General features: G+C 43.3%; 1 protein-coding gene across 5 annotated transcripts in view; it reads left to right on the plus strand.

The window, feature by feature from the left end:
* grin2ab (glutamate receptor, ionotropic, N-methyl D-aspartate 2A, b) overlaps positions 1–14723 on the plus strand; it is a 225499-nt gene that overhangs the window by 182946 nt on the left and 27830 nt on the right. For all 5 annotated transcript variants that reach the window (XR_008570668.1, XR_008570670.1, XR_008570667.1 and 2 more), the window contains 5 exons: positions 2284–2398; positions 2459–2661; positions 7751–7919; positions 13050–13203; positions 14297–14422. Coding sequence is in view for 1 of the 5 variants with exons in the window: in XM_054778990.1 (XP_054634965.1) it covers positions 2284–2398; positions 2459–2661; positions 7751–7919; positions 13050–13203; positions 14297–14422 (767 nt within the window). In the remaining 4 variants the exon portion in view is untranslated. The remainder of the gene's footprint in view (positions 1–2283; positions 2399–2458; positions 2662–7750; positions 7920–13049; positions 13204–14296; positions 14423–14723) is intronic.

Below are 14723 nucleotides of genomic sequence, written 5' to 3' on the forward strand. Positions count from 1 at the left end.
TTAACACTCCCCTCCTGTCACTGCCACCTCATTCATCTTGCTAGCTTATTACCCTCAATTTGCATGCTTTTTAAACAACTCTGTGCACTTTTGTGGATCCCTTGGACTTCCAGCAAAAAGCAGCATATGTTGACAATTAGATTTGATGTATAAGCATATTTGGGCTCCAAAGCCGTGGTGCAGGTTCTTGTCGACTTCCCGGCCGCCATCCTGTCATAAATTTTAACTTCTTTACGTTTAATGGAGCCTCTGAAGCATGCAATCCCCCCAAGCACTTCCTTTTTATACCCAGAAAGATGCTCCATAACACAGAAACTGGGGAAAGCCTCTTTGACTTCTTTGTTTATACGCTAATCCCTCACCTCTTTACACTTGGAATTTCTGAGCTTCACTCTATAGCATGCTTTTTCAAAATGAAATGAATTAATAAATCATCGTTGTTTTGTGGTTGAATACGGCTTATTGTCAGTCAAAAAATATGCCAAAAATGATCATTTTCAAGCATAAAAATGACCTAAAATAGAAATATAAGGCATTCAGAAGATGCATAGTCACTGCAGGAAGTACTGTCCAGAAAACACATTCAAAGACGCTGTGATGATATGTAGTATTGCACCCTGGTCACTTGGTGTCAGTAATGTTACTGTAATGTTGGGTGAGACACGCAAACACCAGAGGCTTTTATTGCAGCTTTGAATAATCTCGCAACAGGCACAATAATCCCTAACACGGGCTACTGTTGCGGCTGTAACCAACGGCAAGTTAAAACTCAACTCTAAACCCCCGACGTCACTTCCTGTCTGCGCCACCAGAACACATTTACAGCAACACACACGAGCATGAGTCTTATTTATGTCGGTGTGTTATTTTGTCTTAATATGTCTACTATATTGGGTAATAGGAGTGTAAAGGTAACTATAGGGGTGTTATTTCATGTCTATTGGGCTCTAATAAAGTTAAAAAGTGTGTAAGTGTAAACCGGTACCAACTACCAAAAGCCAGCATTTAGCAATTAGGGGTGTGCCAATGCAACGTTTTCACATCAATTACAATATCGATATTGCAGCCTTGAGTGGCGGCCAATACCGATATCAATCCGATCCGATATCTGCAGGAATCAGACATACTTGTCTTACTCATTTTGTAGTGTGGAATGTTAGATAGGGCTTGATCAAGTGATATTACTCAAAGAGATGACAACAGTCAGCAACAGTAGGTATCAGGAATACTTTGTAATGCATTGCAGATGTTTTGGACAGCAGAGATTTGTTTCTTTGCCTCTATGGTCTTGCGGGGGACTTGTGCGTGGTGGGTTTTGCACCGTCTTTTTCAGACTTGAATGAAAAATACAGCCACATGTGCTACGGCCAACACCAGCTCCTGCTCCTTGCTACTTTGTTAGCACGTTAGCACATGCTGGGGTTGCAATCACGTGGGTTTTACCCGGGCGCTGGATCAGAGTCCCGAATGGAGTGCTTGTATTGGAGCGCTGATATTGAAGATTGCAGGCCGATGCATATGCTATCGATCGGACCGATATCAATATTGGATAGGGACACACCAAAGACACAATTACCTTGCTACTCATTTGTGTTGTCAGCTATTTAGACAGTAATGGATAATAAACCTATACTGCTATCCGAGCTGTACACTGGCTACTCTAAAGCACATCCATGTTTACTTTGTAGAGTATTGTCCCTTGGCAAGAAAGACTGTCATCACATGTGGTTGGTATGAGAGGAGTTTTAGCATGAAGAGCGTATTCTAATGCTACATGTGTTGCTACTTCATTCCCGCCTTTGCCGCTTCACTCAAGCGAATTTGTGTGTGTGCACAGTTGCACCGAGTAAAGGAAGTGTGTGTGTGTGTGTGTGTGTGTTTGCTAGATAGCTCGTGAGTAAGAGAGTGAGGCTGCCTTGTTGCACCCTCGACTCTCAGAAATCAATGCTGAGTGTTGATGGGTGAGATATGTGCCCTCTGACTCGTCCCCCTCCCACACACACACACACACACACACACACACACACACACACACACACACACAGTAGGTGAAAGCAGCATCGATTTGAAGAGGATCTCTCACTCCCGCAGTGATTACAGAGCGCTTAACTTGTTATTTCAAAGTTATGCGCTCTTGTGCGCTCTTGTTCACACACACAAATAACAGCCTCTCCTTCTCACCCCCTCTCCCTTCGTGTGTGTGTGTGTGTGTGTGTGTGTGTGTGTGTGTGTGTGTGTGTGTGTGTGTGTGTGTGTGTGTGTGTGTGTGTGTGTGTTCACCAGACACATGATGCACGTGTGGAACGAGGGCAGAGATCTGTCCTTCACCCCGGACGGTTACCAGGCCAACCCCAAGTTGGTGGTCATCGTGTTGAACAGCGAAAGGACATGGGAGAAGGTAACGTACCATCATCATCATCGCCATCATCAGTGTGATACATGTTCTGTTTGCACTCAGATGGGCCGCTGGGAGAACGGGACGCTGTCCTTGATGTTCCCCGTGTGGCCGCGCTACAACTCGCACGGCGACGAGGACGCCGACGAGAACCACTTGTCCATCGTCACGCTGGAGGAGAAGCCCTTTGTCATCGTGGACAACGTGGACATCCTCACCGGAACCTGCATGAGGAACTCGGTGCCCTGCCGCAAGCACGTCAAAGAGTAAGCACGTCCTGTCACGCCAACACGGCTTTCCCTGTCCGTCCACCTTCCACCTGCTTGCACAATGACTTCATGGAAGTCAAAACGCAGGAGAACCAGGTGATTTGTCCTGAGCCAATCCAACTTTATTTATAAAGCACTTTTCAAACAAAAGACTTGTTTTCCAATCAATAAAACACAAATATAAAAACAAAATCACATGAATTCAAGCACAAATAAGAAATACAATAAGTAAAAATAATAATAAAAACAATCATGGTAAGTCAAAGATCTACGAATGAATGGAGTGAAATATGAAAGGATATTTAACTGTGAAAATATTATTACACATTTAATTATTGGGATTACATTTCCATGTTCCATTTTTTTTGTTAAATAAAAAAACAAGAGTTAATGACAGTGAGTTGGAAAAGTTTTCCAATAGAATGATTTGACTTTGAAGTTTCCATTCATTTCCACTTATTTGTCTTATTACACAATTTGGTTTATTTAATTGAATTTCCCTTTCAGGGATCATAAATTGTTGGCATGTAGATTGTTTGGAAAAATTAATTAAAATAATAAGATATATTTTTAAATACCATGTATAATTTAAAATTAATAATACAAATAATTGTATATATTTATTTAAATTATAATAATAATTGACATCACTCAGCGTCAACTTTTAAGGAAGGTAAGGATCACTTGTTTTCATTTTCCCTATTCAAAATCAAACATAAAACATTTTAAATATATTCAATTATTGTGTTAAATAAAAAAGAAGAATTAATGACAAAGTTGGAAATGTTTGTGGAAATGAAATGATTGTAGTGTTAAGGGACTGTAAATTGTTGGTTTGTAGTCTCATTTGGAAAATGAATTAAAATATTAATCATTTAAAAAAATAACATGTATTTTAAATGATGAATAATATAAATATGTTTTTATTTTCAATTATAATAATAATTAAGATCAGTTCGCTTTAACTTTTAAGGATGGATCACTTGTTTTCATTTTACCTACTAGTCATAATAAAATGTAAAAAAAAAAAAAAAGACAAAAAAAGTTTATCAATGTATAAAAATGAGTAAAACAGAAAAAGTTCAAAGTAAAACAATAAATGAGTTGACTGTTGAGGGGGATGCTATTATTCTGACTGGCAGGTTTGATTGGTAGCTAATTAGCGCTGTCATGCTTGCTTTTTTTCCTCCATTATTTTGTGGTCAAGGCGTCACTTGAACGTGAGTGTTGTTGTGGTGGTGCTGCTTACAATGGTGCATTTATTCATTGTGATTCACGCGTTCATGTGCCGCGTCGCTTGTTTTCCATGTTGCATTGATGAACCGTGAACGGCGCTCTCTCGACATACTGTCTTCATCCTATTAGCGCTCGTTTTCTCACAGCGCCGGGCCTTCAGACGTGTGCCATCAAGCACATTTTTCTTGGTTTGGGTCTAAAAACAGCAGCATTCTGCATGCATGTGTTGTTTTACACAAATAGGGTCAAGGTTGGTATTTCTGTCACATCCTCTTGCGTTTCTCTTACACAAACTGCTAAATAAATCAAGGAGTCACAGCATTGTGAGCTCTACCTGGAGACTGGAAACCAAAAAGACTGTCCTTGTGGGACAGCTCTCAAACATTCCTCGTGCCTCATTTGGACTGCTGCCACACTCTGACACCATCCCATCCCGACCCGTCTTCAACCTCGTGGAATTCTCCTGGTGTCTTCTCCCGCAGTCGCCTGCTGCACACGTCACATTTTAGCTTCCCACTACCTGCCTCTTCAGCACTCGGCCTCCTTTCTCTCCCAAGCCGCATGACCGGATGAGACTGTGGAACCTCTCTATCGCTTTATCCTCTTGAAGCATGGAAGTGTGTCCTCCTCATCCCATCCATCCCGTAAAGATGTTCAGCTGCCGATCAGGCGACCAGTTTGAAAGGAAAAAACAATGTCTGGGAGAAGGGAAGTGTGCCATCGACACACGATGGAGACGTCCTCCCCAACCAGACAGTGGAGTCACATCTTTGCCCAAATGTCTCCCGAATATTCACTTCCACTCACGCAACTGCACTTACTGTTCTTGTCCTTCACTGTCGGAATATTTGTTATCTCTACTGACTATCTCTTAATGCACCACGTCAACCTCTCAAAGTGCTCTTTGTGCCCCACTTGTGCATGCGTGTGTGTTTGAGTGTTCAGTACCCAATAACAAGGCAGTATCGCATGTTATGCTACAAAATGTGCAAAACATCTCCAAGCTGGCCTTAATTAGTGTCCTAATCAAGCAACACTGAAACAGCACATTTCAGCTGTGATTATAGTTGCACATTACTTACAGACACAATATCTCCAAGGCAGAAAATATGGTAATATCCAGTGAAATTGACTCAACAATTGAGTAATCATTGTTCCTTGCCTACACTTAAACATGGTGGTGGTCGCGTACACGAGTGCTGTCAGCACTGGGGGAGCTGTGGTTCACTGAGATAAAAGATTAATTCAAAAAATGTGAAGCAGAGCAAACATGCCTCCAAGGTGACTGAGGAAGATGAAGGTGAAGATGGCGGAGTATGTCTCCTCCACACCTGAATCCAGAAATGTACAGAGAAAGCCGCTTTGACGCACGATCTGGTGCAGGAGTAGCCATAACTTTGCTGTGTCACTGCATCCTTGTTGTTTGTGTGTTTGTGTTGATATACAAGTGTGACGTGAACAGACAGATGCACATGCACCTCGGGGAATGTGAGTGTTTACATAGTGACACAAGGACATGGAGGCCTCAGCTGGAAAGGTTTAATGTATACATGATGTGTGCACGGCCACACCTGAGACACACACTGATCTATTGCTGGCATTTTCTCTCATGTGAATGCCTTTGTGAACTTTCTGGTCTCTGCCTACATGGTAGTTGGAGTTGGGGAAAAAAGTCATCTAAGGTTACACAAAGCTTACCTTTTGATCCAACCATCCATCTTCTACCGCTTATCTGTGGGGGGGAGCAGCTTATGTAGGGAAGCCCAGACTTCCCGCTCCCTGGCTTCTTCGTCCAACTCCTCCCGGCAGATCATGAGGCGTTCCCTGGCCAGTTGAGAGACATAGTCTCTTGAACGTGCTGGGTCTTCCCTGAAGTCGCCTACTGATCCGAGACTCCCTGAACATCTCTGCAGCGAGGCATCCTGACCAAATGCCCGTGCCAGCTCATCTGGCTCCTCTCAATGCAGAGGAGCAGCGGTTCTACTCACAGTTTATCCCGAATGACAGTGCCTCCTACAGAGAAAAACACATTTGCCCGCTTGTACCCACTGTATTCTGTCACTACCCAAAGCTAATGATCATAGGTGAGGGTAGGAACGTAGTTAAAATGCTATTTTGAGAGCTTTACCTTTCAGCTCAGCTCCCTCTTCACCACAACGGACCGATGCAGAGTCTGCATCACTGCAGACGCCGCATCAATCCGCCTGTCCATCTCGCGTACGTGCTTATCTTTTTAGGACAGTTTTATTTGGAAAACTTTGTGGAACAACAGGAAAACGGTCCCACATGCTTTGATTTGTCCTGCAACAGCTTAAATGACTTATTTGCACATTTCCAGGAACAACATTTGCAATGACACCACCCGTGTTCTTCTATGACATCCAAAGTACCCAAACCAGGATTTGGGGGCTCCGCCAGGCATGGCCTTTGGTAAGTGTATAATGGCCGACCAGCAAGCAATGAATCCAAGTTCCACATCCACATTCCCAGGAGGGAGTTGTTGATGTTCTAAGACAGTGGTCACCAAACTTTCCCTGGTCTCCCTTTTCTCATTGTGCCTTTTGCTCTAGTTTGACCCTTTTCCTGTTTTCTGAATTTTGTTTTATTTCTGCAGTGATGCAATGACAAATGAGCCACGGGCCGTGGATGGCCCCCAAGCCACATTTTGTCCACCCCTACTTTTGTGGATCTTCGTCGGGCTTGTGGCTTTGAGCCCTTTGAAGTAACTTTGGAATGGAAAAATTGTACACCCACATTACCAAGAGTGTGTTTTCCAGTGGCACCGCCCTCATCCTGTTACGATGTTGGCTCGTCCTCTTTGGGGGTGATCAAGCCATCTTGCCCTTGGGTACAACCTTTGGAAGTGGTCTACAGGGATTAAGTTCCAACCCCAATTTTGAGGGCACCCCCTTCTACCTTTCTATGGAGTCGGGAAGTAGCTGAAACAGTATTCAGGGCCTGCATGGATTGTTAGAGGTTCATTTTGAATGTGGGGTCAAACATTTTATTTTAAGTCATAGACTGGTGTGGCAGTCAGGAGATTGGGGAGACCTGGGTTCTCTTCTCCCTTGGGCACCCCTGTGTGGAGTTTGCATGTTCTCCCCGTGTGTGTGTGGGTTTTCTCCGGATACTCCGGTTTCCTCCCACATGTGAGTGTGAATGGTTGTTTGTCTATATGTGCCCTGCTATTGGCTGGCGACCAGTCCAGGGTGTACCCCGCCTCTTGCCTGAAGTCAGCTGGGATAGGCTCCAGCATACCCACGACCCTAGTGAGTATAGGCGGCATAGAAGATGGATGGATGGACTTGTGTGTCTAGTTGTTGCCAGGCGGAATTCATAGGGCGAGATGAAGATTCATAAACGCCAGCCACACCCATTGGAACGTTTTAAATGATAAACTGTTGGCTGGCTGTTGGCACTCTGCCCCTGGGACAGAGACCTGATGGGTCAGGTACATAGAAAAGACACTACTCCAAATACTCTCTCTGCAGTGGGGGTATGGATGTGTCCCCCTTGTAGGAGGAAGAAGAGAAGGAGCGAGCAGAACCAGGCTAAGAAGGACAGCTGATATTTAAGTCATGTGGCTTGGTTGTTCTGCAGAGGCCGGCTCTATTTAAAGCCCAGCAGCATCTGCTCGGGACCTCTGTGTTTTCATCTGGTCCGGTTAGCTGGCACACACGCACACGTCACTCTCTGCCCTTCAGTGCTATTACTTGTCATAATTTCTTGTTCACACTTCAATCGATGCTCCAGATGTGGAGCAAGCCTGCAGTTGCTGTGACTGGCCCACATCAGCATCATCATGTCCTCCCACGTTAAACACGACAAAATCACCGTGTGTGTGTTGCAGTAACAGCACGTCAGGAGGCTCCTACATCAAGCAGTGCTGCAAGGGCTTCTGCATTGACATCCTGAAGAAGATTGCCAGGAACGTCAAGTTCACCTACGACCTCTACCTGGTGACCAATGGCAAACACGGCAAGAAGATCAATAACGTGTGGAACGGCATGGTGGGAGAGGTACTGTGGAGACACACACTCCTCACGCACCTCCATCACCTCAACATTTGCTTCATGCATGATGTCTTCTCCACAGGGATGGGGGCTGCAGACATGAACGTTAGAATGCATTTGTGTGTGTATTTTTTCATTTTCCACCAACCATTCGTAATTAAACGTTAAATACCTCATTTCAATGGTAACCAAATTAAAAGTAAGACCTATTTATTCATTCTTGTATAATAATATTTGTCATTTTGTAAAAATCTTTTTTTTAATAATAAACACAGTACATAATAATACACATCACATTTACTAGTATATAGTGCTTTTTTGGTACTCAAGATACGTCAATAAATATTATATAGAGTGGTATGAAAAAGTGTTGTCCCCTTCCTGATTTCTTTTTTTTTTTGTTCGCATGTTTGTCACACTTAAATGTTTCAGATGAAACATTTAAGTGTGATCAAACAAATGTAATCAAATGTAAAGTGTGATCAAACAAATGTAAATATTAGTCAATGACAACACAACTGAACACAAAATGTAGTTTTTAAATTAAACTTTTTACTTTTTAAAACGTGATTGCCTCCCCGTTAAAACATAACTTAACTGAGATTAATTGAGATCTATCAGACTGGAAGCCGTTTCTAAAGCTTTGGAACTGCGGCGAACCACAGTGAGAGCCATTATCCACAAATGGCAAAACCATGGAACAGTGGTGAACCTAACCAGGAGTGGCCAGAGACCCCACAACAACATCCAAAGAACTGCAGGCCCCACTTGCCTCAGTTAAGGTTCAGACCAAAACCACTGCTGAACAAAAAGAACATTAAGGCTCATCTCAATTTTGCCAGAAAACATCTTGATGATCCCCAAGACCTTTGGGAAAATACTCTGTGGTCTGATGAGACAAAAGTTAGACTTTTTGGAAGGTGTGTGTCCCATTACAACTGGTGTGAAAGTAACACTGCATTTCAGAAAAAGAACATCATACAAACAGTAAAATATGGTGGTGGTAGTGTGATGGTCTGGGGCTGTTTTGCTGCTTCAGGACCTGGAAGACTGGAAGAGAATGTCCGTCCATCTGTTGGTGACCTCAAGCTGAAACCAGCAGGACAGTGATCCAAAACACACCAGCAAGTCCACCTCTGAATGGCTGAAGAAAAACAAAGACTTTGGAGTGGCCTAGTCAAAGTCCTGACCTGAATCCTATTGCGATGCTGTGGCATGACCTTAAAAAGGCGCTTCATGCTGGAAAAACCTCCAACGTGGCTGAATGACAACAATTCTGCAAAGATGAGTGGGCTAAAATTCCTCCACAGCGCTGTAAGAGACTCATTGCAAGTTATCACAAACACTTGATTGCAGTTGTTGCTGCTAAGGGGGGCCCAACCACTTATTAGGTTTAGGGGGCAATCACGTTTTCAAACAGGGCCATGTAGCTTTGGATTTTTTTCTCTCTTAATAATAAAAAGCTTCGTTTTAAAACTGCATTTTGTGTTCAGTTGTGTTTAAGTGTGCCAAACATACGAAAAAAAGTCAGTCATCAATCAGGAAGGGGTCAAACACTTTCACACCACTGTATAGTGTATGTTTAAGGAATGAAACTTAGATCTGGGAGATAAATAAATGAAATAAATTTAAAAAAACAAGTTCAAAAGATTTATACATTCATACATTCCCTCGGGAACCCATTTACTGTGATACTGCTCGAGCAGCAGTTTCATTTGCGTCTTAAATGGCTTATTTATTCGTATTATGTCTACAATTTGGGGTGATATGAGTGTAAAGCCATTTAAAACAGCAAGGAAGAACGCTGTCCAGAAAAAACAACAAAGAACTGCTAACGTGTGAGTCTGTCTTACCTTATTTATTTATAATGTCTTATTTTTTATGATTATAGCTACTGTATGGGGTAATACAAATGTGAAGGTGACGATAGGGGTTTTATTTCATGTCTAGAGGGAACCAATTAACCCCAATAAACAAGGGATTACTTTAGTCACTCCATTGATGTCACACCACGTTGTGTTGTAGCGAACCGATTGCTATATTTATTTTTATTCCAATTAGCCCTCTCTTCGGGTTTACTTGTTTCACTTTCCGTCAGCAGCAAACCAGGAGGGTCTGAATGGATTTTCTGACCATTTATAAATGTGTGACTTCATGATGTAGTGACTACGCAACATAACTGAATAAGAAATGAGTCCAATTACATCTTCTCACCACTCCTTGTGTCTTCCATTGATATTGGCAGAGGTCTTCACAAAGTACCTACAGTGTACTACTCACTCAAATCAGTCCAGGAATGATTCCGTATTTTCGATGAAATCCAGCCAACAACCAACCTCTGCTGGCCCGGTGTAATTGGAAAATGAAATATATCACAGTGTGATTATGCAATGAAATGAATATCTTTGTCCTTGTTATTCCAGGTCGGCCCAACCCACAGACTTCTTGCCAAGTCGATAAAAGTATTTCATATTTCAGTATGTTAAATGGCTCCGCTCCACAATTAATGGCTTCCCCCTTGGCCCGCGATACACTCCTTGGCCCAGGTTCTTGAAAAAGCAGCCAATAGTTTTTGAGTAATGCAAGTAGTGGAACATCAGCCTCAAGCTACTGGACGGTTTAGTTAAACCTTCACCATCACTGCCATGTTTGTCTGCTGCTAAAAACCCAGTAGTCAGTTGAACTGCGTCATTTCTGATGATTGAACTAAAAACCCCAACAATAAACACATTGATTCTATGCTGTCACACCAACATTGACAAAATAAGAAAAGCATCCATGCTGACATGAGCTAGCAGCCTTTGGACACGCCACAAGGATCAGATGGCGCCTTACTCCGCACTTCATCTCTTGTAAGCTGCACGTGTCACAGCGTATACATGCACACACACCACTAAGACGACAGCTGCGTTTTTCTTTTCCGTGACGTCCGTCTGAAAATACCCCCAAACGGTGGCTGACATTCTTTGTGATATTTCACTTCCTTGGACTGCATCATTCTTCTTCTCCAAGCAGGTGTTAGCGTGTCATGCTAACCACCAGGGACGTGAGTCACAGACTAACTGGAAATACCAGATGATCACAATATTTTGCCATTGATCAGGATAATATCACAATGGGGTTCACGATATGATATCACACCTGTTTTCCATTGATGAAGTACATGACCTAAAAAATAATGATAGTATCTCACAATATGATATCACAATATGTGTCCACTGATGAGCTGTGCGTCATTCGCGTGACAATGAATTTACAGAAGATGTGTCCATGGTGAAGTAGATCATGAAAATATAAAAAGAAGTGGATCTAGAACAGAGCCCTGGGGAACACGAGGTGTTACTACTGCATAGATACCGTATATTATGAACACTGGTGTATTGTATTGTATCGCAGTGGATAATGATACCCTACACCCCCTTATCAACATGGAAATGAATGATGGTACAGTAGAGGTGGGTGTTAACAAGGAAGATTCCGCCAAGTAGGATTCCTTTTGTTAGAGCATGTTTAAACCTGTTTACAACCTTCTAAATGCGTTTTTTAACATTATTAGAGCACTCTAATCATGAAATAACACCCCTATAGTCACCTATACACTAGTAGACATAACAGAAAATCATATAAGACATAAACAATAGAGGTGTCACAAGATTTCATGTCACACGATCTTACGAGATTATAACATGACAAAATGTCTTGTTCAGAAATCTCATTGGAACTCGGCCTAGGATGATACTAAATAAATTAATCGCACAATAAATTAAAATGAACAGGTCATTTTGCCGCCCTCAATATATTGCCATGTGCATGCGTGTCTGTTTCCCTCGTCTCCCGCCTCCAACCAGGCAGGAAGAGGGTTCACTCATTGGTGCATTGGTGTCAGCACCTTGGCGCGTTTGTTCCGCAGTGGGCTGTTTTGTCAGTCATACAGCCTATTTGTCTCAGTGGGTGGAGGCGGGGCCGCTAGCGTACACACAGAGTGTAGAAGAGTGTAGCCTGGTGAGGCGCAAAGCAAGGTAACATAGTACAAATTAAATTAGTAGATTGCAATATATTGCAATATATACAGTATATAATATATATATAATATATAATATATATAATTATAATATATATTTTTTATGTTTTTTCATTGTAGTTTTCTTAAAAGTACTTTTCTTAAAATCTCGTCTCGTCTCATTCTCATAGACCCAATCTCGTGTATCACCTCGTCTTGTGAACCGAGTGTCTAATGACACAGCTAATAGATAAGGCTTGCGCTTGTATGTGTTCCTGTAAATGTGTTCCGGTGGTGCGGACAGGAAGTGGCGTCAGGGGGTTGAGTTTTATCTTGATGTTACGGCCGCAACAGTAGCTCGTGTTAGGGATTATTGTGCCTGTTGTGAGATCATTCAAAGCTCCAATAAAAGCCTGTCGTTACGGCCATGAAGTCTGGTGCTTGTGTCTCACCCAACATTACAGTAACATTACTGACACCTAGTGACCAGTGTACAATACTACATATCTTCACAATGTCTTTGAATGTGTCTTTTGAATGCCTTTGTATTTTACTTCATTTAGTCATTTTTATGCGTGAAAATGCTTAAATTAGGCAAAAAATGTCAAATTTGTTTAACTATGCATATGTTTTGACTAATAATAGACCATATTAAACCACAAAACAGCATGATGTATTCATTCATATATTTTGGAAAAAAAACTACTAGTTGTTTTTTAATTGCGACTGTGTTGCAGTGGATAATGATACCTTGTACCACTTTATCAATGTTTTCTAGTTCTGCCGCTGACAACAAATGATAGTATAGTAGTGGCGGGAAGAATAATGTGGAATTTGTGGATTATATGGATGACAGGAAGTAGATCATGATGATAAACAAGGGGCCATAAGGCAGAGCCCTGGGGAACCCCGGATATAACTGATGCATTTGTAGATTTTGTTTCTTCTGAAGCACTGTGCACAAAAGGGTGAAAATGTGTCAAAACATGTATGCTAGCATGTCTTGCAAAGCATTTTCAACACAGCCCATAGGGGGCGCCACACGTCTTTTACAGGTAGGACCGTAGGATGTCCTCATTTTTTCACATGACTGCATCAATGTTTTGACTGACCCCGCTCCCTCTCTGTCCAAACAGGTGGTGTACAAGAAAGCCGCCATGGCGGTTGGCTCGTTGACCATCAACGAGGAGAGGTCGGAGGTCATCGACTTTTCCGTGCCCTTTGTGGAGACGGGCATCAGCGTGATGGTGTCGCGTAGCAACGGCACCGTCTCTCCCTCTGCATTCCTCGGTAAGAAAGAGTTCCTTTGTTCCCCCCAACCCGCCCTTTTTCGTCACGTTTGTCTGGTCCCGCGCCAGCCGGCCATGGTGGAGGAGTGACGGTTGGTAAGGCGCACATTGGCATAATCTTGCTCATAAAGTGGAATATTTTATTCAGGCACAGTACGCTGGCCAAGTTTCACCGCTCGCTCGACTATATCTGGGCCTCCACACCCTCAGCACATGAAATGTGCAGAGGGGGGTGGGCGAGGGGGCACAACAGAGCGTGCCAGCTGGTTTTGGAAACGACGGCTCAGACAAAACGCTCCTGACGCTCCTCTGCCCAACGCCGCCACTGCTGCTGTTCTCATGTTTTGTGGAGGCGGTCAGGGCGAGGGAGGGCGGGGGTAGCAAGCGGGTGTAGGGGGTGGGTGATGGAGCGGGGTTGGGTAGTGCGTGTGTTGGTCCCGGCGCATCAAGCCTCGCGTCAGTGTGTTTGATGCCGCACGAACGTATTTTATGTGCTGGAATCAGGGGTCAATGCTTTGTGTGTGTTTTTGCTATGAAAGCATGCTGAACGTGTGTGTGTGTGTGTGTGTGTACGTGTACACAGACCAGGGTATCACTGACGGTTCAGTATCTCTGGCGCTCATATTAGAGGCACCTCAGCGCACAATCTCTCAGGGTGGGCTAACCCTGGCAGTCACATACTTAACACACACGTACTTAGCATGTACACACACACACGCACACACGCATATACACACTATCTGGCTTCCCTGACGCTCATTCGACTCGTGCCTTCACACACACACACACACACACATACATGCACACAGGAGTGCACATCAGATCACTCTAGTTTCTTTCCAGAATCCCCCCGCCCTGCCCCTCTACACACACATACACACATGCACACACACCATCTCTGCTCCAGTGAAGTAATAAGAAATATGGAAATGTGCTTCGTCAAAACTACTGTGACTAACTCTCCTTTCCCTCCTTCCTCCTCACTCCCTCTGTCATGTCCTTCTTCTCATCCTCCTCCTCTTCTTTTTCATCATAACCATCACACCACCAACAACCCAACCCACACACACCCCCACCCCACCCCACCCCAAAAGAGCCCTTCAGCGCCTCTGTTTGGGTGATGATGTTTGTGATGCTGCTCATCGTCACGGCCATCGCCGTCTTCCTTTTTGAGTTTGTGTCTCCGCTGGGCTTCAACCGCAACTTGGCCCAAGGCAAAGGTATGCACACACACACCCACACACAAACAACACACACACAGGAGCGGCAAAGCATCCCCCATGAGGCGAAGGAATTGAGCTATTATTGTGCTGACTTTTGGCAAGTTACTGATGCTAATACTCTCCCAAAGCATTGACACGGTGCTGAGACGAGCCCAGAGTCAATTAGACGTTTCTATTTTTAACCTAATTTGATTTAATGGAGCTCTCCTTGCAAGTTTGCCTCCTTTCCTTTATTTCTTTATTCACAGGTACAGGAGAACTCAGACATCTGCTTTTTTTTTTAGTCGTGATAGTAAAC

The sequence above is a fragment of the Dunckerocampus dactyliophorus genome, chromosome 6, assembly GCF_027744805.1.
Source record: "Dunckerocampus dactyliophorus isolate RoL2022-P2 chromosome 6, RoL_Ddac_1.1, whole genome shotgun sequence".
Lineage (NCBI taxonomy): Eukaryota > Metazoa > Chordata > Actinopteri > Syngnathiformes > Syngnathidae > Dunckerocampus > Dunckerocampus dactyliophorus.